The 27,514-nt window shown below is 39.3% G+C and overlaps 3 protein-coding genes across 6 annotated transcripts in view; 1 reads left to right on the plus strand and 2 right to left on the minus strand.

Annotated features, from left to right (window-relative positions):
- Nucleotides 1-19,988, minus strand: part of RMDN1 (regulator of microtubule dynamics 1) — a 50,914-nt gene extending 30,926 nt beyond the window's left edge. For 3 of the 4 annotated variants that reach the window (XR_004279597.1, XM_032316202.1, XM_032316203.1), the window contains exons 1-2: nt 19,717-19,988; nt 5,364-5,481 (exon numbers count right to left, since the gene is read on the minus strand). Coding sequence is in view for 3 of the 4 variants with exons in the window: in XM_032316202.1 (XP_032172093.1) it covers nt 5,364-5,481; nt 19,717-19,845 (247 nt within the window). In the remaining variant the exon portion in view is untranslated. Of the gene's footprint in view, nt 1-5,363; nt 5,482-16,716; nt 16,775-19,716 lie in introns of all 4 variants that reach the window. The other variant, XM_032316204.1, reaches the window with a different exon arrangement.
- Nucleotides 1,731-3,533, minus strand: LOC116575082 (L-lactate dehydrogenase A-like 6A). The gene is given in 3 exon segments (XM_032316201.1): nt 1,731-1,924; nt 1,927-2,303; nt 2,305-3,533. Coding segments are annotated over 3 exon segments (1,116 nt in total). The 5' UTR covers nt 3,006-3,533; the 3' UTR covers nt 1,731-1,886.
- Nucleotides 19,989-24,840: 4,852 nt separating the features above from the next.
- Nucleotides 24,841-27,514, plus strand: part of CPNE3 (copine 3) — a 49,763-nt gene continuing 47,089 nt past the window's right edge. The window contains exon 1 of the mRNA XM_032316230.1: nt 24,841-24,954. The gene's annotated coding sequence lies outside the window, so the exon portion shown is untranslated. The remainder of the gene's footprint in view (nt 24,955-27,514) is intronic.

Genomic DNA, 27,514 nt, shown 5'->3' on the forward strand with positions numbered 1-27,514 from the left:
TGTAGTAGTTATAAAGGAATATAGAAGAAGGAGCACTCACCCCAGGTCTGTAGACTGATCAAAGCGGAATCAATGAAAGCGTACGAAAAGAGCCAACTGAAGTGATTATATGAAGAACCTTTACTTAAGGTGGGCCACTTGATTTATCTTTTAGGCATTTTACAAGTGAACTTTCACACACACACACACAAGTACTGTGACTGTAGGGGCATACCTTGAAGTGCTTTGAATTTTGTCTATTTTAAAGAAATAATGAAAAACTTCCTACTGGAGTTTTTCAATTATGGCTGATAAGTAGGTATATGCCCTATCCTTTGTAAATATAGACGTTACCATTTTAAAAGAGTCCCACAACCCCAACCAATTGAAATGTCAAAACATACATATGTCCTTGAGGCACCTGGGTGGCTCAGTCAGTTAAGTGGGTGCCTTTGGCTCAGGTCATGATCTCTGGGTCCTGGGATCGAGCTGCACATGGGGGCTCTCTGCTCTCAGGGGAGCCTGCTTCCTCCTCTCTCTCTCTGCCTGCCTCTCTGCCTACTTGTGATCTCTGTCAAATAAATAAATAAAAATCTTTTTTTAAAAAATGTATTTGCCCTTAATTGTTAAAAATGATTCAGAATGATTGTATCCCAATAAATGAAGAAGGAAAAAATGTTTTAATTGGCCTCAATGAGAATGAAACAGCCCTAAAGAGAAGTAAGCAGTTTTTTGTTTTTTGTTTTTTAATTTTTTTTTTTTTTTTTCCAGGATCATGACCTGAGCCGAAGGCAGAGGCTTCAATCCACTGAGCCACCCAGGCGCCCCGAAAAGTAAGCAGTTTTGATGAGCAAAATTATCTGAAGACCATTTTCTAAAAAATATGAAAAATAAAGATCGCAGTATAGCAAATAGGAGACAAGATATATGCCAAAGTAAAACTTGTAAGGACTGATGAAATTATAGTTTCATAAACATGGATCATTTTCCAAGTTTAAAAAAATCTGATCTCTATATTATATCAATAACTAATGTTTCTTCAAGGGCTTTGGCCTAGTCGCACAAATTATAATGGACATGCCCATCAACTAATTATAAAGTGACATTTTATTTAGGAAAACAAAGCTAAAGAAAAATCAAAGCAAGATAAATCAAAATCCATACTCTGTTCTTTGTATCTATTTTCTAAGTGCTCAAAATATGCTTGAAAACACAGGAAGGATTCTGTAATATAAGACAATTTTCCTTAAAATCTTTAATAAAGCCAGTTTAGTTTTCAGAATAAGTTATACCTTGGAATATTAAAATGTTATTTTTTTAAGGTCAAATCACGTTTTCATCTGGAGTTAGGACTGGAACTAAAATTTAGAATTGTTTGTATAAACTTTTATTTTTACATTTGTAGAGGAAATTGTAACTTTTTTTTAAAACATATAAATGAAAATATATATATATATATATATATATATATATATATATATATATATATATATATGCTAGCCAGAATGAACGAATTAGCATATACTGGCTGAAAAGAACCAGAATTTCTGTAACACACTAAACACATACATCATTCTTCTAGACCAAATAGCAACCACACACACGAATTCAAGTTTATTCAGAAGTTTGATATACAGGGGTGCTTGGGTGACTCAGTGGGTTGAAGCCTCTGCCTTCAGCTCAGGTCATGATCTCAGGGTCCTGGGGATCAAGCCCCACATTGGGCTTTCTGCTAAGCAGGGAGTCTGCTCCCCACCCCCCCCACCTGCCTCTCTGCTTACTTGTGATCTCTGTCTGTCAAATCAATCAATCAATCAATCAAAAGTTTGATATACAATCCTACAACCACTATCTCTACTTTAATAACGTCAGGATGGTTCTAAATAACTTTAAAGCTTGTTCTCTTTCTAAATTTCCCAAAGTTTTTCTGCACTCTTTCTCAAACAGATTCCTCTTCAGGGGTCAGCTTTATCTTAATATGGTTTGCAATACCATTCCCTCCCAGGATACAAGGAACACTAACAAACACTTCTGCATTTATTTCATAGAGGCCTTTCGTTATAGTGGAAACTGTATGCACTCTCCTAAGATTCTTCAAAATGTTTCCTGTTAAGTCAGCTACAGAGAGGCAAACAGCCCAATTAGTATGACCTTTCATTTTAATCATCTCACAATCACAGGTTATCACTTCTCTGTGGACATTTTCCCAGTCATCAGGATCTTTATCTGTTCCTATATCTGAATTCAGATCCTTCAAGGGGATACCAGCAATGTTCACTCTATTCCACACATGTACACCCGAGTCTCCATGTTTTCCAAGGATTCATGCTTTCAGAGTGGAAACTAAGTCTTTGCCCAATAAAGAAATGGAAACGGACAATGTCCAGATTACGGCCACTTCCAATAACACTGTTTTGGGGAATTGCACTCAATTTCCAAGATACATAAGTTAAGATATCCACTGGATTGGAAACAACTATCATTTTGCACTGGGGACTAAACCAGGTAATGTTGGAAATCATTAATTTAAAGATGGACACATTTCTCTTAACTACATCAAAGCATGTTTCTCCTTTTCCTGGGTGTGCACCTGCTGTCATAATCACTAGGTTGGAGTTTGCAGTGACATGGTAATCTGTGCTGCAAACAATATATGGCATTTTCATGAAAGAGCTGCCATGTTGAAGATCCACTGTCTCACCCTTCGTTTTTCCTTCATCAGCATCCACAAAGGCAAGTTCATCACTCAAGCCTTTTAATAAGATGCTGATAGCACATGCTATGCCAACTGATCCAGTTCCTATAGTAGAGATCTTACTATGATAAATGGTCTCCTCTGAAGTTAAATTCTTAGTTAATTCACACCTGACAGTTCCCATTTTGGAGACAGGGATGAAGGACCTACTGTCCCTTAGGAGGGTGCATGCCACCTGGCAGGGACGCAAAACCATCCCTAGGCAAAAGACATTCGCTCCTACAGGGTCTAGTCTCCGGCTTGCCCGCAGGACTCTCCCAGCCCAGCTCATAGCAGCTGGCTCAAGAGGTGAAGGAAGGGAATGGAGGAAAGTCACAACAAAGTTCTCTGAAGTGCAAAGTAAGAAAACAGCTGAAAGCTTAACGCACTACCTCCCCACCCCAGCTCGGACTGCTGCAGCCAGGGTGAATGCCACTGTGGGATCACACCCAGTTCTCAAGCCCACTCCCAGTTCGTGGAGTCCCCCCCCAAGGGTCCAGCACCTTAAAATGTTTTTTTAACTTACTGAAACTGCAGTGATTTTAAATAAAAGCACTTTTGAAAAAAGGACTATCACCATTAAAAGCTAAAGTTAATTTCAGCTTTGCTTTTCAAAGTGCCATATTTTACATCTTTGCACTCATTTCTGTACGGAAAGGGTGCTAAAGCACACTGAAACTAAATGTGCAGACAAAAAAAAAAAAAAAGATTAGAGTACTAATCTCTGCTCTGACACTTTGACTTTGAAGAAGTGTAACTGCGAACTTCTTTTTCAAAAGTTAATACTATAGGGGCACCTGAGTGGCTCAATGGATTAAGCCTCTGCCTTCAGTTCAGGTCATGGTCTCAGGGTCTTCGGATCGAGCTCTGCATCAGGCTCTCTGCTCACTGGGGAGCCTCCTTCCCCCTCTCTCTCTCCCTGCCTCTCTGCCTACTTGTGATCTCTCTGTCAAATAAATAAATAAAATCTTAAAAAAAAAAATTATTAAAAAAAAAGTTAATACTATAATGCGTGGAACCTGGCTAGCTCAGTCAGTAGAGGTCCTGACTCTTGAGGTCCTGAGTTCCAGCCCATGTTGGGTACAGAATTAATAAAAAAAATTAAAAAATTAAAAAATAAAAAACAGTCAGAAAAACAAAAATAAAACAAATCAAAAACACCTAAGATGGAACACACACAAACACAATGAGAAAAATAATCTAACAGCAACCACTGGGCACATCTCTCAGGGATACATTTTAAAAAATTATTATCACGTCATAATACAGTTTGTCCCTACTATTTTACAAGGTTGCTGTGAGAACTTAAGTTAGGTGAAAACTCCAAGGAACCAAGTCCTCTACTTTATCCATCATAAAAATTATATGTTAAAAAAAAGGAAAGATAAAACAAAAACAATTGTTAATTATCTGCCTTTTTTTTTTTTTTTTTAAGATTTTATTTTATGAGAAACAGAAAGAGGCAGAGGGAGAAGTAGGCTCTCTGAAGAGCAAGGAGCCTGATACAGAACTTGATCTGGGATCATGACCTAAACTAAAGGCAGTCACTTAACCGAATGAGCCATCTAAGCACCCCTTATCTGCTCTTTTAAAGACAAGAATAATCATGAGAAATTGAAATCAATGACTAGCAGTTTTTACCTAATATTTTCATATTCATCTATTACAACTTTAATAAGAACATCTATTCAAAATAAAATCTCTACTTCTTTCCCCAATCACTTCTTAACTAAAAGGTGGGGACTATTAAAAACAAAAAAAGCTTGACACATAAATTAAAAATTTTTCTCTAATACACTAAAATTTTGCCTCTGTCACACACAACTGGTTTAGTTAATGTCTTTTAAATATGGCAAGTCTTGTTATGTACTTACCTAAAGTATATCAAATAAGAAATCAGAGTTTTTCTATTTTAAAATCAGTTACTTGATATTTAATACTAAACTGCATTTTGTTTGTAAAAAAAATAAAATAAAATAAGAATACTAGAAAATACTTTTACCTCAAAGTAACTGGGCGTTTCTTAACTATATCAAGAAGAGTGTAATACCTTGGAATTAAGGAAACAAAAGAATTATTGTGTCATAAGGGCCAGATATAGATATAATCTGTGTTATATCCCTCTCTCCCAATCCCTCAACCCCTTATAAATATAAAAAACATTCTTAGTCCAAAGGTCCCATAAAACTACAAAGTATTAAAAGAGTATTTCTGGGGCACCTGGGTGGCTCAGTCGTTAAGCATCTGCCTTCGGCTCAGGTCATGACCCCAGGGTCCAGGGAGCCAGCCCTGCATCCGGCTCCCTCTCCCACTCCCGCTGCTTCTGTTCCCTCTCTTGCTGTCTCTCTCTCTGTCAAATAAATAAAATCTTTAAAAATAAATAAATAAATAAATAAATGAGTATTTCCCACTGAAGGAGCTATAGTTGCTGGAAGAAGTTACAAATACACACACACATATATATTCACACAGAGATATACAGATATAATATATATAATACATATATATAAAATCAGACTCAATGATGAATAGAGAGAAAAGCAGAAATATTAGAACAAAGTTTCATTATTCAAAAATAACTCAAAGTTACTAACAAAATATAACAAACATAATTATCTCTAAGTAGTACACATACTTAGCTTAGGCTTACCTTTGGCTGATGCATGAACCATAGCAGCCTGGGAAAATACTTGGTATGCTTCAAAACCCAAATAAGGTAAAGCTGACAATAAAAGGCTTCTTTTGAAAGCTCCTAGATTTCCCATCACCTGTGAAAACAATTATGGTCAGAAATAAATCAAAAGCAAAATATTGAAGGAATAGCTACCCTAAGCAAAAATTACATCAATTAAAAAAAAAATTACAACTTCTACCCCTAAAGCAATCAATCCTAAATAGAATATTGGAAGCTCAAAATATACTTAATCAAATTCTTCAGTAAAACTATTTCACGGGGGCACCTGGGTGGCTCAGTGGGTTAAAGCGTCTGCCTTCGGCTCAGGTCATGATACCAGGGTCTTGGGATTGAGCCCCACATCGGGCTCTCTGCTCTGCGGAGAGCCTGCTTCCTCCTCTCTCTCTGCCTGCCTACCTGCCTACTTGTGATCTCTTGGTCAAATAAATAAATAAAATCTTTAAAAAAAAAAATTCTTTAAAAAAAACCTATTTCACGAATCTTGCCATTTGCAACCCCGATGTGGATGGAACTAGAGGGTATTATGCTGAGTGAATTAAGTCAATCAGAGAAAAACAATTATCATATGATCTCTCTGATAAGAGGAATTTGAGAGGCAGGGTGGGAGGTTGTGGGGGGTAGAGAAGGAGAAAATGAAATAAGATGGGATCAGGAGGGAGACAAACCATAAGAGACTCTTAATCTCACAAAACAAACTGAGGGTTGCTGGGGGGAGGGGGTGTATGGAGAGGGTAGTTGGGTTATGGACACTGGGGAGGGTATGTGCTATGGTGAGTGCTGTGAAGTGTGTAAGCCTGATGATTCACGAACCTGTACCCCTGAGGCAAATAATACATTATATTTAATAAAAATAATATAAAAAACAAAAAAACTATTTCACATAGTTACATTAGAGGGAGAGCATACTCTTAAGAAAAGATTCTTAACAATGGCTAAGGCTAACAATAGTAATTTATCTAAAAATAAGTCATGCTAAGTGCTGGACTACAAGATCTACGTTTTATTTGAGGAGGCATGGATATTATAACTATGAAATAAAATATGAGATACTAATATACAATAAGTACCAATCCTAAGACTAGACAAGATGAAAAATATCAAATATGGTGATTACTACATATAAAAATGTACATGGATTTAAAGATATCTTCAAAAGTGATCTACAAAACCCACAGTTTTGAAATAAACAATGAATAAAATAAAGAGCATATCCAAACAGATTCGTAAATTAATTTTCAGTATTATGGCCAGAATTCTCAAGACCAATGGCAAAAGAGTATACAGATATCACTCTACTAATTCTTTCCTACAACAGTTTGTTCTCTTTCACAAGATAGTAACCTTTTCTCCCTTTCTGATGATTCATTCCCACTGATATAAAAACAAGCTATACTATCTTCATAAGTCATTATTTCTCCCTTAAAAACAAAGAGCTTCCTCTTGAATTCACTTCTCCCTTTAGTCTCATGTCTAACTTCTCTTTTCAGCAAAACTTTTAAAAAGTTATCAGTACTCTGTCTCCACTTTCTCTCTTGGATTCACACAAATCACTTTTATCCCCACAACACCCACTCATGGTATTCCAGTTAAGGTAATCAAGGACTCCTATAGTCAATTCTGAATTTTCAGCTTCCTTGACCTATCAACAGTATTTGACAGCTAATCACTTCCTTTTTTTTTTTTAAGTTTTGAATGGAAGTTTAATTTTTTTTTAAGATTTTATTTACTTATGTGAGAGACAGTAAGAGAGAGCATGAACAGGGGAAGGGACAGAGGGAGATGCTGGAAGCATGATAAACAGCTCCATGCAGGGACTCCAGGATCATGACCTGAAGGCAGATGCTTAATTGACTGAGCCACCAAATCGCCCCTGGATGTTTAATTTTTTTAAAACATCTTTATGGAGGGGCACCTGGGTGGCTCTCGGTTAAGCCTCTGCCTTTGACTCAGGTCATGATCCCAGGGTGCTGGGATCCAGCACCGCATTGGACTCCCTGCTCAGCAGGGGTGTCTGCTTCCCCCATGCCCTCTGCCCCTCCCCCCACCTGTCCACCCCTCTCTCTCTTTTTCAAAATAAAATCTTTTAAAAAAATAAAACAGTTTTATTGACATATAATGACATACTATAAATTGTATATACATAACATGTACAATTCATTAAAGCATGCATATAAACCCATGAAACCATCACTATCACCGCAATCAAGATAAAAGATATTCGTAAACCCCTCCCCCCTCATCCTCAAGCTTTTCTGTAATACATCCAGCCCCTTTCCTCAGCACCTGCTGGTTGTCTCACTCTTGAAACACTTTTCACTTGGCTTTTGGAACACTAATATCATTCATTTTCTCTGGTTTCAACAGCTGCTGCTTTTCTTCGGTTGGTTCCTCCCTAGCCAGGTGTGTTTTGGGCTTTGTCCCCAGACCTTCTTCTACTTCTATCATTTTGGTGATTTTGTCTTTAAATAGCATCAATGTGCCGAAAACTGACAAATGTAATATGAAGCCTGGGTGACTCCTCTAAACTTCAGAATCATATATCCAGCAGCTTAATCAACATCTATCTCCACATGAAGCACAACAAGTATCCCACATTTATTAGCCAAAACAAGTACTATTTCCCTCAACTTTACCCACCTCACAACTCTCCCTTTCATGTTAAAAAGAAACTCTTTCCTCTCTTAGGTTAAAAAAACAAAGAAGCAAACCAAAAACCTTGTAGCCATTCTTGACTCTCTTGCAGGACTTATATCTGACCCATATTTTAACTTCTCATAAGGATCGAGGATAGGAATGAGGAAACCAACATATTCCAATTTGCTGAGTGCGTTACTTACTTGCGTATGAATATTCAAGATATTACACACAACTGGATTCAAAACAAATCAACAGCAAATAGGAAAACTGAATTTGACATAATCACAATTTTAACATTTAATTTTTTGAGTTTATTCATATTTACCAAAGAGAAGCAAGATGGGTTTAGGAGCAGAGGGTTTGGGGATGTGGATCTATGGTGTTGGTACATAAAAGAAAAAGACTAAAGATATCATCAGTAAGTTTCCTGATTCCCTACTTTTTTTAAAGATTTTATGTATTTATTTGACAGAGGGAGAGAGATCACAAGTAGGCAGAGCAGCAGACAGAGAGAGGAGGAAGCAGGCTCTGTGCTGAGCAGAGAACGATGAGGGCTTAATCCCAGGACCTTGAGATCCCAAGACCTGGGCTGAAGGCAGAGGCTTAACCCACTGAGCCACCCAGATGCCCCTGGTTCCCTATTTTTATGGCAGGTGTATCACATGTATGAAAAGTTTACATAGACTATTATAGCTTGAGAAAACTACACATTCATGGTGTTCAACTCCCTTGCTGGTATCATGCTCAACAATATTGTGGCTTTCTCAGAGTGGAGAAAATTCACTGTTGGGCAGCTGACATTTGTATTTCTTACTGTAAATTAATAAAGTGACAGTTTTCCAGTGGAGCTCTGACTAATTTAGTTATGTAAAGCAGCTTTCTGCTCATTTGTGAGAAAACAGATAAAGATCATGTTTCGGAACTAAAAAACCAATTAAAATAATCAGGATTCAGTGACCCCTGAAGATACTAACAACTTGTGAAACTGTCTGAGACAGCTTGAATGTGCCATTTTACTTTGTACCTTCAATACCTGACAATGCCTTTCACATAAAAATTCTCAAAAAATATTTGTTAAGGGCGCCTGGGTGGCTCAGTGGGTTAAGTCGCTGCCTTCGGCTCAGGTCATGATCTCAGAGTCCTGGGATCGAGTCCCGCATCGGGCTCTCTGCTGAGCAGAGAGCCTGCTTCCCTCTCTCTCTCTCTCTGGCTGCCTCTCCGTCTACTTGTGATTTCTCTCTGTCAAATTAATTAAAAAAAAAAAAAATATATATATATATATATATTTGTTAAACCAAAGAGGCTATCTCTTAGATAAGACTTTTCTTCAACACCAATTATACTAAGTTCAAGTTAGAAGGAATTCCAAAATACAAACTCATCACTAGATGAAAAGGAATGTGTCCCTACCATCTCCCAGTTTTCCTCCTAATTTCTGTCAGCTCCTCCTTCTCTTAAATATTGGAATTCTCCCATGGTAGGTACTTGGCCTTCTTCTAGTCTTACTATAAAGTACTTTTAACATCTACCATGTTCTCATTCACAATCATATGTTAATGCCCCCTGAATCTGGATCTCCAGCTCAGACCTCAGAAGGTAAACACCAGACCTATCCAACTACTATCTATGCTACATGTCAACTTAGTTATCTTGTCGGTCACTATAACTAGACCAAAACATAGCCCAAAACATCTCATCTCCCTCTTTGCCACCCCACCCCAACTGCTTCTATAGCCCTATTCCAGTAAAGAGCATCACCATCCATCCTACTGCTCTAGCCAGAAACTTGAGATCTTCCTTGACTCTTTCCTTTGAACTCCCACATCAAAGCTATTTTTTAGGTCCACTAAGCTTACATCCTTAATGTACTTTGAATGCATCCACTTATTTCCATTTCCATGATAATCATTAAAGTTCAAAACACCAGATTTCTCACTATACTATACTAATCATCGCTTATCTGGTCTATAGCATCCACTCTAACCCATCCATTCTTGACCCTAGACAAAGTTATTTTTTAACATCATTTTGATCAATTGATTTCCCTGTTTAAAACTTTTTCGTGGTTTCCTGTAACCTTTAGAATAGAAATCAGAAATACTTGACATTGTTTATAAGGTTTTCTGAATCTGGTTCAAGTAAGCAGACTTTAAAATGGCCTGTAATGGGTTTGGTTCAAGACGGCAATGTAGGAGGATCCTGAACATCCATCCTCTCACGGAGACACCAAATTACAGCTACATGCCAAACAATTTCCTCTGAAAGAAACCCCCCAAAAGACAAGCCAAAACACGCATCTTTTTGGAACACACACACACACACACACACATACACACAAAATCTGGAAAAGAGTACGAATACATGAAGGTTAAATAATGTGCTACTGAACAATGAATGAGTCAACCAGGGAATCAAAGAAGAAATAAAAAAATACATGGGGACAAATGAAAATGAAAACACAACAGTTCAAAATCTTTGGGATGCAGCAAAAGCAATTCTAAGAGGGAAGTTTATAGCAATACAGACCTACCTCAAAAAACAAGAAAAATCTCAAGTAAACAACCTAATCTTACAACTAAAGGAGCTAAAAAAACAAGAAACAACAAAACCCAAATCCAGCAGAAGGAAGGAAATAGTAAACATTAAAGCAGAAATAAATTATGTAGAAACTAAAAAAACAATTGAACAGATCAATGAAACCAGGAGCTGGTTCTCTGGAAGATCAACAAAACTGATAAACTCGTAGATTTGTTGAGAGAGAGCAGGGAGACAAGTAAAATCAGAAACTAAAGAGGAGAAATAACAACTGACATCTCAGAAATACAAAGGGTTATAAGAGAGTATTATGAAAAATCATGCCAACAAACTGGACAACCCAGAAGAAATGCATATAATCTCCCAAAACTGATTGGGATGAAACAGAAAGGCTGAAGACAGATTACCAGCAATGGAACTGAATCACTAATCAAAAAACTCCCCAAATAAGAAGTCCAAGACCAGATGCTTCATTGGTGAATTCTAATCAACATTTAGAAGTGTTAATACCTATTCTTCTCAAACTTTTCCAAAAAACGGAAGAGAAAGGAAAGCTTCTAATTCATTCTATGAAGCCAGCATTATTCCCCGATACCAAACCAGATAAAGACACTACCAAAGAGTACTCCAGGGTAATACCTTTTTAACACAGATGCAAAAATCCTCAACAAAATATTAGCAATCCAGGGGTGCGTGGGTGGCTCAGTCGTTGGGCGTCTGCCTTTGTCTCAGATCATGATCACAGGGTCCTGGGATCGAGCCCCACATTGGGCTCCCTACTGCAGAAGCCTGCTTCTGCTTCTCCCTCTCCCTCTCCCATTCCCCCTGCTTGTGTTCCCTCTCTCATTTTGTCTCTCTCTGTCAAATAAATAAATAAATTCTTAAAAAAAATTTTTTTTTAATTAGCAATCTAAATCCAAAATACTTTAAAAATAATCATTCACCACAATCAAGTGAAATTCATGCAGGGATGCAAAGGTGATTCAATATTCACAAATCAACCAACATGATAATCACATCAATAAGAGGAAGGATAAAAACTATGATCATTTCAACAGGATGCAGAAAAAAAGCATCTGACAAGTATAACATTCATTCATGATAAAAGCCCTCAACAAAGTAGGTATAGAGGGAACATACCTCAACATAATAAAGGCCATATATTGCACAACTAATATCATTACTCAATGGAGCAAAATTGAGAGCTTGTCCACTAAGATCAGAAACAAGAAAAGGATGTCCACTCTTACCACATTTATTCAGTATAGTACTGGAAGTCCTAGCCACACCGATCAGAAAAAAGAAAGGAATAAAAGACATCCAAATCAACAAGGAAGAAGTAAAACTTACTCATTGCAGGTAACAGACTACTGTATGTAGCAAACCCTAAAGCTGCCAACAAAAAAGCTACCAGAAGTGATAATGTGAATTCAGTAAAGTCACAAGATACAAAATCAATGTATAGAATCTGTTGCTCTTTTACACACTAAAAATGAAGCAGCAGAGAGAGAAAGGAAGAAAACACTCCCATTTACAATTGCACCAAAAATAAATACCTAGAAATAAACTTAACCAATAAGATAAAAGACCTGTACTCTGAAAACCATAAAACACTGATGAAAGAAACTGAAGAAAACACAAACAAATGGAAAGACATTCCATGCTCATGGACTGAAAGATACATTGTTAAAATGCCCATACTACCCCAAGCAAGCTATAGATTTAATGCAATCCCTAACAAAAATATCAATAGTATTCTTCCCAGAACTAGAAAAAAAATCCTAATTTTTTTTTAAGACTTTATTTATTTATCAGAGAGAGAGAGAGCACAAGCAGCGAAAGTAGAAGAGGGAGAAGCAGACTCTCCACTGAGCAGGAAGCCTGGTGTGGGACTTGCTCCCAGGGCCTTCAGATCATAACCTGAGCAGAAGGCAGTCACTTAACTGACTGAGACATCCAGGCGCCCCAAAACAATCCTAAAATTTGAATGGAACCACAAAAGACCCCAGATAGCCAAAGCAATCTTGAAAACAAAACAAAACTGGAGGTATCACAATTCAAGATTTCAAAATTTGTGACAAAGTTGTAGTAAATAAAAGACTATGGTACTGGCAGAGAAAGAGACACATATGTCAATGGAACAGAATAGAGAACCCAAAAATAAACCACAATTACATGGTTAATTAATCTATGACAAAGGAGGCAAGAATAAGCAATGGGAAAAAGACAGTCATCTTCAACAAAATGATACTGGGAAAACTGGAAAGCTACATGCAAAAGAATGAAACCGGACCATTTTTTTACACCATACCGGAAACAAACAAACAAACAAAAAAAACCCAAAAAACAAAAAACAAAAACAAAAACAAAAAAACCCACCTCAAAATGGACTGAGGACCTAATGTGAGACCTGAAACCATAAAAATCTTAGAGGACAGCACAGTCCTCTGTGCAGTGATTTCTCTGACATTGGTTGTAACAATGTTTTTCTTGATATGTCTCCTGAAGCAAGGGAAACAAAAGCAAAAATAAACTGTTCGCACTACATCAAAAGAAAAACTTTTGCACAGCAAAGGAAACCACTGACAAAACTAAAAAACAACCTATTGAATGGGAGAAGATATTTTCCAATGACACATCTGATAACGGATTAGTATCCAAAATATATGAACAAGTTATATAACTCAACACCCAAAAAACAAATAATCCAATTTAAAAACGGACATAAGACATGAAGACACTTCTCCAAAGAAAACATACAAGATGGCCAACATGAAAAGATGCTCAACATCACACAGCATCAGGAAAATGCAAATCAAAAACATAATGAGATACCACTGCACATCTATCAGAATGGCTAAAATAAAAAACACAAGCAGCAACAGGTCTTGGCAAGGATGTGGAGAAAAAGGAACTCTCATGCACTCTTGGTGGGAATGTAAACTGGCACAACCACTGTGAAAAACAGTATGGGTTTCCTCCCCCCCCAAAAAATTATTTTTTAGATTTTATTTATTTATTTGTCAGAAAGAGAGCACAAGCAGGGGAAGTGGCAGGCAGAGGAAGAGGGAGAAGCAGGCTCCCTGGAGAGCAGGGAGCCAGATGCGGGACTCGATCACAGCATCCTGAGATCATGACTTGAGCCGAAGGCAGATGCTTAACCAACTGAACCACCCAAGCGCACCTCCCTCAAAAATTTTTAAATGGAATTACCCTAGGATCCAGCTATGACATTACTGGGTACTTACCCAAAGAATATGAAAACACTAATTCAAAAGAATAAATGCACATGTATGTTTACTGCAGCATTATTTACAATAGCCAAAATAAGGAAGCAACCCAAGAGTCCATTCATAGACAAACAAATAATGAAGATGCGGTATATAGACACAATGTAGTATTATTTAGCCATAAAAAATATTGAAGTCTTGAAATTTAAAACAACATGAATGGATCTAGAGAGTATAATGGTAAAGCAAAATAAGTCAAAGAAACACAAATACCATATGATTCCACTCATACATGGAATTTAAGAAACAACACAAATGAACAACAACAAAAAAACAGATGGTTTTCCTCAACAGAGGAGAGGTGGCTGGAGGGATGGGTGAAATAGGTGAAGGGGATTAAGGGTACACTTAATCTCGCTAAGCACTTAGTAATACACGAAATTGCTGAATCACTGTATTGTACACCTGAAATGAATATAACACTATATGTTAACTACACTAGAATTAAATTTTTTAAGAATCCACTGAGGGGTGCCTGGGTGGCTCAGTTGTTAAGTGTCTGCCTTCAGCTCAGGTCATGATCCCTGGGTCCTGCGATGGAGACCCACATCGGGCTCCCTGCCACATGGGAAGCCTGTTTCTTCTACTCCCCCTGCTTGTGTTCCCTCTCACTGTGTCTCTGTCAAATACATAGATAAAATCTTAAAAAAAAAAAAAATCCATTAAAAATACCATACATCACAATCAAGTAGGATTTATTCAAAGGTTCTGCGAGGATGATTCAAAAATCTGCAAGCCAATCAAGGTGACACAGAAAATGAAGGCCCCAAATCACATGACCATCTCAATAGATACAGAAAAAAAACACCTGACAAAAATTCAATATCCATTCATGATAAAATTCTCAATAAAGTGGATACACAGAGGGAACATATCTCGACAAAGTATGGGATGAGCCCTGTATCCTGCATATGGCTCCTGGCTTAGTGGGGAGCCTGCTTCTCTCTCTCCCTCTGCCTGCCACTACTCCCTGCTTATGTGTGCACTCTGTCTAAAGAATAAATAAAAACTTTTTTTAAAAATATGTGGGTATCTCTTTTAAGATTTTATTTATTTATTTAACAGAGAGAGAGACAGAGTGAGAGAGAGAACAGGAGCAGGGGGAGTGTGGGAAGCAGGCTTCCTGCTAAGTGGGGAGCCCAACGCGGGGCTGGATCCCAGGATCTTGGGATCATGACCTGAGCTGAAGGCAGATACTTAATGACTGAGCCACCCAGACACCCCAGGAATAAATAAAATCTTTAAATAAATAAATAAATAAATAAGGCAATACATGACAAGTCCACAGGCAGTATCATACTCAGTGGCGAAAAGCAAAAAGTTTTTCCTCTAAGGGGTGCCTGGGTGGCTCAGTGGGTTAAAGCCTCTGCCTTCCGCTCAGGTCATGATCCCGGCGTCCTGGGATCGAGTTCCACATCGGGCTCCTTGCTCAGCAGGGAGCCTGCTTCTCCCTCTGCCTCTGCCTCTGCCTGCCTCTCTGTCTGCCTGTGCTCACTCGCTTGTTCTCTGTCTCTGGCAAATAAATAAATAAAATCTTTAAAAAAAAAAAAAAAACCAGTCCAATTAAAAAATGGGCAGAGTACCAGAAGAGACATTTTTCCAGAGACATAGAGATAGCCAACAGGTACATGAAAAGGTTCTCATTAGGTAAATGCAAATCAAAACCACAATGAGATGTATCACCTCACACTTGATAGAATGGTACTGTCAAAAAGACAAGAAATAATAAGTGTTGGTGAGAATGTAGAAAAGATAAACTCATGTGCACTGTGGGTAGGAATGTAAACTGGTGCAGCCACTACAGAAAACAGCATGGAGGTTAATCAAAAAGCAAAAAAAGAACTACCGTATGGCCCAGTAATTCAACTGGGTGTTTATCCAAAGGAAACAAAAACACTAACTCAAAAAGATATATGCACCCCCACGTTCACTGCAGCATTATTTATAGTTGCCAAGGCATGGAAGCAAAATAAGTGTCCATCTAGGAATGCATAAAACAAATATGAGATATATAGATACACACACACACACACACACACACACACACACAGAGGAATATTTTTCAGCCATAAAAAGAATGAAATCGGGTGCCTGAGTGGCTCAGTGGGTTAAGCCTCTGCCTTCGACTCAAGTCATGGTCTCAGGGTCCTGGGATCGAGTTCGGCTCTCTGCTTAGCAGGGGGCCTGCTTCTGTTTCTCTCTCTCTCTCTGCCTACTTGTGATCTCTCTCTGTCAAGTAAATTAATAAAATAAAATTTAAAAAAAGAATGAAATCTTGCAATCTGTGACAACATGAAAGGACCCTGAGGGCATTACGCTAAGTGAAATATGTCAGACAAGAAAGACAAATGCAGTATGAGCTTATGGTGGAATCTAAAACAAAATCCAAACTTATAAACAAAGAACAGATTGATGGCTGCCAGAGGGGGAGTATAGAAGGGGGCTGGTTAAATGGGTTAAGGTGACCAAGAAGTTTAAACTTCCAGTTATAAAATAAATCCTAGGATGTAATGTATAGGATAGTAAATACAGTTAATACTACTATATGTATTTTTGGAATTTGCTAAGAGAGTAAATCTTTTTTTTTTTTTTTTAAAGATTTAATTATTTATTTGACAGAGAGAGATCACAAGTAAGCAGAGAGGCAGGCAGAGAGAGGAGGAAGCAGGCTCCTGAGCAGAGCAGAGAGCCTGATGCGGAGCTCGATCCCAGGACCCTGGGATCATGACTGAGCTGAAGGCAGAGGCATTAACCCACTGAGCCACCCAGGCGCCCCTAGAGAGTAAATCTTAAAAGTTTTCTTCAAGAGAAAAAAACTTGCAGAGACATACGTTAACTTTACTTACTGTGGGGATCATCTGGCAATCTGTACAAATGTTGTATCATTGTGTCATACACCTGAAACTTAATGTTACATGTCAATTATATCTCAATTTAAAAATATACAGAAATATTAATTAAAATGGCCCAAAATGATTCCTGCCTTTTGTCAGGGCCCAGGGTAGGCTACCCCAAAATGTACCACAATGGTATACTGATTATTCCTAATTGAAGCTAGTTGGGAAACTGCTGGTCCAAGGACACTGAGACCGTCCTCTGATCCCCTGAAAAAGGAAATAAATCTCCCATATGAAAAATACCCTCCTGGTACTAAGAAGTAAAAGGTCACCCTCATCATCAGAGATAGGTACATTAAAACCTAGAAAGCAGGGGCGCCTGGGTGGCTCAGTGGGTTAAGCCTCTGCCTTTGGCTCGGGTCATGATCCCAGGGTCCTGGGATGGCGCCCCGCATCGGGCTCTCTGCTTGGCAGGGAGCCTGCTTCCTCCTCTCTCTCTCTGCCTACTTGTGATCTCTGTCTGTCAAATAAATAAATAAAGTCTTTTAAAAAAAAAAAAAAAACCTAGAAAGCAGTAGAAACAAGCCATGTTACAAATCTACTACCTCAACCTAAATTCTGCTTAAAATTCCTTACTGATTAAAGCTCCCAAACATCTGTTTTCTTTATTCTGCCAATTACTCACAAATTTATTAAGTTTAAGATATATAAACACTGCCTGCCTTGGTCATTTCTTTGGGTCTCAATTTCACTACTGGACCTCCATAATAAAACTTTGGTTTTTGTTCCTTTTGTCCCACGTCAATGTAATTCCAAAACCAGCTGGAAGAATCCTGGGAAGAAAGATTTCTCCCTTCTGTACTTCTAATATTCACTCCTTTCTGTAATTCCCTTCCCTTAAATGTAGGCTGGACTTACTGGCTCTCTTTAAAGAAACAGAATATGCAAAGTGAGGGGATATTACTTCAAGATTAGGTTAAAAAAACCTGCAACTTCCATCTTTGACACTCATTCTCTCCTGTTTTCTTTGATTGCTTGCCTGCGTGGGGGAAGCTGCTGTGTCTTAAGGCAGCCCTTTCGAGAAGCCTTCCAAGTGAGTACAAAGGCATGCCTACAACTACATGAGTGAGGTTACAGGCATAACTTTCCCTCTACCTCTAAATTGAGCCCTCAAATGAAACCTCAGCAGCTGAACACTGATTCAATCCTTCACTGAGAAACCTTCCGCCAGAGGCACCCAGCTAAGCCTCACCTGGATTTGATAACAAAAGAAACCGTGAGATTATGTTTGCTGTTTTAAACCATTAAGCTGTGCAATAATTTGCTATGCAGTAATAGATAACTAATAAACTGGCACTCGCCTGACTTTTCAGCCTCGGTTTTTGTCTGTTTATTCTATTTCAGGTTCTAGTCCTAATTTCTGGTCCTCAAAAATACCACTTTTTCTTACCTCAGGGCCTATATCATGCTACTCTCTCCACTGGAATAGTCTTTTCTCCTCATCTTCCATTACTCATTAATCTCCAATCATTCTTTAGAGCTCATCTCTAATTGTTCACACTTTCCCCCTTCCTCCCTTCAAGATCAGGTTAAATATAACTTTGCTTCTCTTTTCCAAACACTTTGCACTAATTACATTTACTCAACTACCTTTCCTTCTAACCTGTAACATCAATGAGGAAAGGTGTTTCTGTTTTTCATGTTCACTGTATCTCCAGAGCTTAGAACAGAGCCTTATTCATAGTAAGCACTCAGTCAAGTCTGCTGAAAAATAAACGTTCAGAGAAGTGTTTTGTAACACAGATCACATACAGAAAAGGACAGAAAAATTAAATCTCAGCGACTCAGCATTACCTCCCAATCTCAACAAAGTCCTGGAACATATCTCCAACTCAACTTATTAACATTATGCTGAGAGAAAGATTTAGGAAAAAGAAAAAACAAATGTAAAGGGCTCCAAAAACTCAACGAAAAACTAGAAAGCTGTTATATGAGTTTCAACTCCCCCAAGTTCAATTTATTTAGGGAAGAATGGTTTTTGTTTGTTTGTTTTTTAGATTTTATTTATTTATTTGACAGACTGAGATCACAAGCAGGCAGAGAGGGAGGAGAAAGCAGGCTCCCTGCTGAGCAGAGAGCCCCGATGCGGACTGGATCCCTGGGATCATGACCTGAGCGATCATGACCTGAGCGGGAATGCAGAGGCTTTAACCCACTGAGCCACCCTGGTGCCCCATGGAAGAATGTTTTTTATTGCCTTTGGCTTAGAGTGGAGTTTTATTTCTTAAAAATTTTTCTAGTCTCTCTTGATTTTTTTCTATCCTTTTCTATCTTCTCTAGTTGTTATTTTTAGCACAGTGACTATATGCAATACATGTAGATATCTTACCAGCCATCAAATCCAAGATATTTCTAGCTGTTTGACTTGGATACATCATTTAACCTGACTTCAGTTTCCTCTTCTAAAAAGTGGTTAAAATAACACTTCTCACTGACAGGATGACAATAATCCTACATCCTTTCCATAAATTATGCAGATAAAACAAAAGACTCAAACGAAAAATTTTAAACCTAAATTGTACAAAATCTCTTCTTCTAAGTCGTAGTAATTTTCAAAATCACACCACAAACTTTTCAAAGTCTGGGAGACTAAGAGCCTTGGGCGCTGTAGAGCATCGCCAAAAGTAAACATTTACACGGCGGTCAAGTTCCACCCCCGCCCAGTTCTCTGTTTTCACTCAGGAAAGACCAGCAGGATTCCCGGACTGTTGGGGAAGAAGGGGCTGGGGGCCTCATTCCTCCTCCGACCCCAGTTTTCAGAGAAGTATCCTTGCGAAAGGGAGAGGACCGTCCGTCGCAGTCACCTGGGGAGCTCCAGGAACACCTGGCCCTGAGTACTTCCTTCCTCAGCTCACCACATTCCCCATGGCGATACGGCGCAGCCAGGCTGAACAAGAGAGTGCCGGAGCCCAGCCAGTAGCGAGAGGAGCGGGAGGGCGGCGGGGATACCTCAAAGCCGCGGAGTCGCCTAGTACAGCACAGCCCGCGGCTGCCAGCAACACCCCTCGAGAGCCAAGGTCCTGGAAAGACGCGACGTCCCCAAGGCAGAAAGCGCCAGAGGCGAGCCGCCAGCGCCATGACCTACAACTCGCGGACTGACCCTTCAACCCTTTCGGCCGCTGTGGAGCGCAGCGGAGAGCAGCGGAGAGTAATTCTCCCCAGTCCTCCCAGAGAAAACGCGACTTCCCCCTTCCAGGCCGCCTCTTCCGCTAAACGATTTCCGGTCCACAGGTTCACGGGGAGGGGAATACCGGATTGGGTGGGACTTTGCCGACCTTTCGCGCCTGCGCCCTGAGGACAGTTCTCTTTTGCATGCTATAGGGTTTCTGCCCATACTCTGTGGGGCTTGTCATGGCTTTGGAATAGGATTAACACCAGAAGAGAATTGAAAATTCTCTGGTAAACCCGATAATTTAAGTATGCAAGGAAAAAAAAACCGGTCTATTATTTATAATTTTCTGCTGCCTTCAAAGATAGAGTAATAGGCGGTCCTTTTTGGAAATAAATACTTGGAAGAATTAAACTATTCCACATAACGAAAGCGAAGAAGAGATTGACAGTTAGGAGGAGGAGTTCTTGAGGAGATAGAGAAGCCAGAGAAGATAAAGAATGTGAAGCCCAAGCTAGTCTTAGTAGAAAACGATGTGGAGAACAGAGGGAAAAGAAAAAAAAAATTAAATGTTCATACAACTTACAGCCATTGACAAGTACCTCCCTCAAGGAGCTTAGCTACCTCAGGCAACCTTTGACATTAGCCTAACCTCTAAGACACTATAAAAATCCCTTTGGAAACTTCCTTTATCTATACCTTCCCCCTCCCCCAAGATAAATGTATATATGTTAGCAATCATCCTCAAAACATGCACCACACTAATATACATCTGAAGGGTCTCATGACTAAGGTTTTATTAGACAGTATTAAATGACCTTTTCCTAACAGCTAGTCCTTCAAGGTCCTGGAAAATTTGCTTCCAAATTCCTTGGAGACTTACCCTATCCCTAAACACCCCCCAACTTGAAAGTATGTAATCCAGCCTCTCCTTACAACCCCAGAGAACTTTGTCTGCCCATAGGTCCTGTCCATGTGCTTTAGTAGAACCACCCTTTTTGCACTGAAGTCCTCTCAATAATTCTTTCTTGACTGCTCCCAAACCACAACATTTCACATCAGAAAAGACTAGGGAGAGGAGGCCTCTTGAGAGAAAGTTGATGACCTTGTTTGCTGTGGGATGTGTGGTGCAAGCCCTTGGTTTCTCCTCAAAATATTTAGCAAGATTAATACGTCTCGGGCGGTGGCTTAGTGGATTGGGCCTCTGCCTGCTTCCCCCACTCTCTCTGCCTGCTTCTCTGCCTACTTGTGATCTCTCTCTCTCTCTGTGTGTGTCAAATAAATAAATAAATAAAAATCTTAAAAAAAAAAAAAGATTAATATCTCTCACCAGGGTGGAATATTTTGGGAAGGATCAAAGAGTTTTGAATCTTACTTCAAGACTGATGTGGGTGAAAACATGAGCTGCAAATGGAGTACATACTATCCGGATTACGTGTTTTTTTTTTTATGGGCAATAAGGGAGGATAATCATAGTTTCTTTAGAATTAGATTACATTTATGTATTACCTATGTAGTATTACATAGTACAATAACACATACTTATTTCATTTGTTCTTTCCAACTACCTTGTGAAATAATGGGTATGTCAAATTAATTAACAAAAGAACTATAGCTCAAATAGATTAACCAAGGATACATAGGTAATAGATGTTGTTGGAAGACTAGAAGACTATAATCCATGTCTTTGAACTTCAAGTCTAATGCTTTTATATGATTGCTGCCTCCATGTCTTCCCATTAAATCTCCCACATTTCTTTATGATTGCATTAGTAATATCCTTATTTTCTTTGTTTTTAAAGTATATTTAAAAAAAACATATAGAGTCTCTTCTTAACTTTTTTCTGAACCTTAGTCTTTTTATCCAGAGGGAACCATTTTTACATATTTCTACCGATAGTTACCTCAATATTCCTAAATAATATGTTCATATAACTGGATGCCATGAGAATCCTGAAATTGAGTTTCTGATATCTTAGCCAGAGTAAATTTTTTCAAAGATTTTATTTTTAAGTAATCTCTACACCTAACATGGGGCTCAAACATAAAACCCTGAGATCAAGAGTCACATGCTCTACCTACTGTGCCAGCCAGGCATCCCAACAGAGTGAAATGTTAATGAAATTTTCTATTTTGAAAAAAAAATTTAGATCCTTAGGAAAATTGCACGAACTTACATTTCTTCACCTAGATTCAGCCATTGTTAACATTTTGTCAAATTTTCTTTATCTTCCTTTATATATATTACATGTAACATTTATATTGTGTTCCAATTATTATTTTTTGTTGCTGAATCTTTTGAGAGTAGATTATAGATATCATGATGCTTTGTACCTAGAAACAAAGATATTCTCTTATTTAGTCCCAGTACAACTATCAAATTCAGGAAATTGCAATTGACCGAATACTATTATTTAATAAATAAATTTTGTTTATTGCCCCCAAGCGGTCCTCGATAGCAACCACTTTTTCCCCAAATAAGATCAAATCCTGATTATATGTTTATGTGCTGCATTTAATTGTCATGTTTCTTTAGTTTCTGTAAGTCTGTAATATTTCTCTCTTGACTCCAGGCACACTATCTTTTCTTTTCTACAATGAGCTTCAGACCTCCCTACATGATATTCTCTCTGTCAGGATTCCTTCCCATTACACTGGTCACCCTCCCCCTTGTTCCCATCCACTCTACTCTTTCTTACTCCATTAATTTTTATTCATCTTTCTTTTTTTTATTTTATTTTTTCAATGATTTTATTTATTTATTTGAGAGAGAAAGAGAGTGTGTGAGAATGGAGGGAGGGGCAAAGGGAGATGGAGAAGGAGACTCCCCACTGAGCAAAGAGCCCCAACATGGGACTCCATCTCAAGACCCTGAGATCATGACCTGAGCTGAAGCCATAGTGGGTACTAAAACTATAAAAATATAAAAAAATGTAAAACCACTCTCGTCTCTACTTCTTTCCCTATTTTAGTAGAGCCCAAAGTCAGGAAGTTTAGGTATGGATAAGGATATGTATTTTTGAAATTTTGAAACTTTCACCTAAATTTCACCTAAAAATCTGAGGACTTTCACTTACATGTAAAATCGGAAGCAAAAGTTAAACAAATTTGTCTTTATAACGTTCAGTAAAAACAAAATAAAGCAATTCTCTTCCTTTTCCCTACTGTCCTCCAACCACGAAAGTCTTGTTTCTGTCCCTGCAACTGGCTAAGTCTTTTTCTGTCTTTGTCTATCATTCCTCTGATCTCAGATCTTTGAATGACTTGCTCTTTCTTGTTTTTCAGGTTTCAATCAAATATCACTGCCTCAGAGAGACTTTCCCTCATACTCAATCCAAAAAAGTTCCCATTTGAGGCACCTACTTGGCTCAGTCATTAGAGCACGTGACTTTTGATTTGCAGGCTGTGAGTTCGAGCCTCATGGTGAGAATAGAGATTACTTAAAAATAAAATCTTCAAAACAAAACAAAACAAAAACCTTCCATTATCCCCAATGTCCTCCCTATCACATCACCCTCTATTACTTTCCTCATGGTAATTATGACTATCTGAAATCATCTCATTTGTTTTTAATAACTTACTTGTTCTTCTAGTATAGAAAATTCTGATGTCACTAGTTAATCACAAGTCTAGAACAATGCTTGGCCTGTAGTAGGCACCCAATAGGTGTTCAATAAATAAATGAATGAATCTTCACTTGCAATGATATAATTATTTAAAAGTGTTTTTTTGTGTTTTTTGGATTAAAAGTCTTTTTTTTTTTTTTTTTTTACTTAGGAAAGTCCTCATTTGTTTCATTTTCCATAGTCTTCTGCAATTTATCTTTTTAAGATTTTATTTATTTATTTGAGAGAGATTGAGAGTGACAGAAAGCAGGAGCAGGGGGGAAAGGGAGAAGCATGTTTCCTGCTGTGGAGCAGGACCCCAGGATTAGGACCAGGAAATTAACCCCAGGATCAGGACCTGATCCAAAGGCACCCAGGACCCCAGGATCAGGACCTGATCCAAAGGCAAACACTTGAGGGACCAAGCTACTCAGGTGCCCCTGTCTTCTGCAGTTACAAAAAATATATCTTTTGCTCATTTTTCTATTTTTTAAAAAGATTTTATTTATTTATTTGTCAGAAAGAGAAAATGAGAGTGTGAGCACAAGCAGGGAGAACAGCAGGCAGACGAAGAAGCAGGCTCCCTCCTGAGCAAGGAGACCAAAGCAGGACTTGATCCCAAGACCCTGGGATCATGATCTGAAGGCAGATGCTTTCTGAGCCACCCTATTTTTCTATTTTTTTTTAAATCAATTTATACTTTACATACTAATCCTTCCTTTAATATCAGGTTTGTAACAAATATTTTTCTCATGTGTTTGCTGAATGATTTTGTCCCTGTTTTCCTTGGGCAGACGTTCTCAATTTCTAGTAGTCAGATGTAGCAGTATTTCCCATGGTAGTTTGTTTAGTTGTAGGCAGCATCAAGTAGCAGTAAAGCAGGATGCTTTGAAATTAGTTTACTTAGAATCTGTGACTTCAGGCGAGTAAACCAATTACTCAGCTATCGTGTTTCAAGTTACTCAATCACAGTTTTCTCATTTGCGAAATGGGGTTAATGGCACTAAGTAGGTCACAAAATTGTGAGAATTAAATGAGATTCAGATGCAAAATGACTCGGGTAGTGCGTTCATTGAAAAGTTGTAAATAAGAATGTTTAGGAGTTCGCATTTCTGATTTTTTCCTTGTTTTTCAGATAGTAGTATAAATTTTTCAAATATTTTAATTTGCTTATCCTTCTGAAAAAATTTTTTTGTGCACCAAGCAACTCATTTTTGAGTTGGGACCTTCCATAAGCAAGCCATCTTCTAAAAGACGTGGAAGCACGGGTCTACTCCCTAGGTTCGGGTAAGAGTCAGTACGGGCGGTCCGAGGCCATAGTGGGCGGAGCTTCGCCTTAGCCACTCCCCGAACCGCCCCGCCCCTCTGCCCATTCGGCCTCGGGTTCCTGTGAATCCTTGCGCCCGGGATACCTAGTGGATTCTTCCTGCCTGGTCTCCACCCCTGCCTGATTTACCCCACTGAGAGCCGGATGTGAGTGCGGGCCTCTGTCTGCTTCGGGGCTGGTGTAGCGGGGCCCCAACAACCCACAGATCCCCTGCGGGAGAAAGAGAGCCCGCTCGGGGAGAAACCGGGCCCGCAGACTCCGCGCGGTGGGGCCCACACGGCCCTCGCGCTGGAAGTGCACCCTGGGCTCGGTGCGGCGAGGGATCGGCCGGAGCGCGCAGGGGACCCTCGAGCCTCAGCGTACGAGCCTGGGGAGGCTTGGGGCTGGCTAACGCCTTCCGGAGAAGCCAGAGTTCGGGGCTAAGCTGTGGGCCGCGAGAAGCCTCCTGGGCCTGGCTTTCGTGCACCTGGGCGGGCGGTGTCCAGCTCGCCAGCTTATCCCAGCAGGGAGGGTCGGGCCTGAGGCCCAGGGGAGGTGACACGCTTGGAAAAATCCGCAGCGCCCAGTGGGGCGAGGGGCTGGGTCAGGGCTCCTCGCTTAGAATCAAATGCTCGGAGGAACAGGCACGCTTCGCAGCCCCTGAGGGTTCCAGGAGAAGCAGCTAGGTGGGGCGGGAAGAGGTAACTCTTTGATTTCATAGCGGAGCAGAAGGTTGTGAGACAGAGTTTCTTAAGAGCTCCTGTTCCGGCTCTGGCTCCCACATTCTTCTGTCTAGGGCTTTGGACTCACTACAACCAGGGACGTGGAGGAAATGCAGTTGCATTGGTTTTGCAGTGCCTCTGGGAGACAGAGGATACAGACCATTAACGTTGCACTTGGTTGATGACCCACAGTTTCTGCTTAATCTTTTTGTGGCTGCCTCAATAAATCAAATAGAGAAACAGAAGGTATACGGGGTTGAATATAGCGATTTTTGGTTAGTGACCCATAAACACTGTACTAGAAAATATTTGTATTTGTTAGTTCATTTAATGGTCACAGACTTAGGTGGTATTGTTACTCTGTTTCATACTCGGGACTCGGATTAAATAATTTACCAAACTACAAAAGTGCTAAACAGTACGACTAGGGCTGGATTTCAGGTCTCTGTATGATTTCAGGGCACAGGCCTAATGGCTTAATGTAAAGAACATTTCTGCTTGGGATAAGACAGTTAGTTAGCTGGGTTTCAAGTGTATGCTTTGACGTTTGTTAGCTGTGTGACCTTGGGCAGGTTACTTAACCTTTTAGGGCCTGTTTCTGCGCTTGTAAAATAGAGATAAAATACATCCTATGTCATACGGATTTTTAAGTGAATTAAATAAAATCGTATTTGTAATACACTTAACAAAACACCTGCCACATATATAGCTACATGTACCTTGCTGTTGTCATTAACGTGGGGTCTGCAAACTCCAGTTCTGAGTGCTGCCTGCCAGAGCCAAACAACTTATGTGGGCATAGAGCATGGGTAGAGAGAAGCAAGGAAGGATAAGAAAGGAGAACTAAGAACAGATGACATATATGACGGCAATTCTAGTGAGACCAGTAGATTAATCTTTGGTACCCGGGGCCACTTTTTTGCCTTTCTGAGATATTTTTTTAAAGGCAGTTGCTTTTGGCTGATGGTTTGGAAAAATGCATCCCAGTCTGGGCTGAAAATATTCAAATAAAGCAAGTTTTGGGGACTGGACCATGTTGAAACTCTCTGGATGTAAAGGGGAGCTGAATTTCAGCACTCCCCAGAATTTCTGGCACGATGACACGATGAAGTGTGCAGCTGGTTCTCCTTCCTTCAGGATTTCTTCTGTCAGATCTAGCTCCTGGGGAATGGAGAGGCAGAGGAGTTTTCAGGATGGGGGAAACAAAAGGATTCTTTGTCTTTTTAGGGCTGTGTAATGACTGGACACCTCTCCTACTTTCACTTCTAACTGTAAACACTTTATAGACAGTGGTCTTGATTTCCACATAAATTTAAGGCACCCTAAGTTTACACATATTCAGATATTTTTTGTATACTCTTTCCAGTGCTATCACTGTAGTGAATATTTCCTTTGCAGCATCTGTTCAGATAACCAGTTCACACTGTATCCTACCTCCTAGCAATTCTTGGTATAGCTTTTGACATAGTTTTCCTCATCCTCCTTCTCTCTCAGTACTATTGCTGTGCTTTTTTCCCTACAATTGTTAGAGTTTTCTTTTCTCCTTTTTCATTTTTTTTTTCAGTCAGTGAGTTATTATGTGAGAAAGTATGCCTGTCAGCAAAACTGAGAAAGTTAGTGTTGGATATGAAATACAACTCAATGACATTTGACCTTCAAAGATCTGTAATGAGGGCGCCTGGGTGGCTCAGTGGGTTAAGCCACTGCCTTCGGCTCAGGTCATGATCTCAGGGTGCTGGGATCGAGTCCCGCATCGGGCTCTCTGCTCAGCGGGGAGCCTGCTTCCCTCTCTCTCTCTGCCTGCCTCTCCATCTACTTGTGATTTCTCTCTGTCAAATAAATAAATAAAATCTTAAAAAAAAAAAAAAAGATCTGTAATGAGCCACTACTGATCACCAAAAACATAATCTCTGAGGTGGATATTTTAGTAAGGATCAATGACACCATCTGTTGGTGGTACTCAACAAGTTTGAGGACCCCAGACTTGGACATTCCTTTAATGTAC

The sequence above is a fragment of the Mustela erminea genome, chromosome 16 (assembly GCF_009829155.1).
Source record: "Mustela erminea isolate mMusErm1 chromosome 16, mMusErm1.Pri, whole genome shotgun sequence".
Lineage (NCBI taxonomy): Eukaryota > Metazoa > Chordata > Mammalia > Carnivora > Mustelidae > Mustela > Mustela erminea.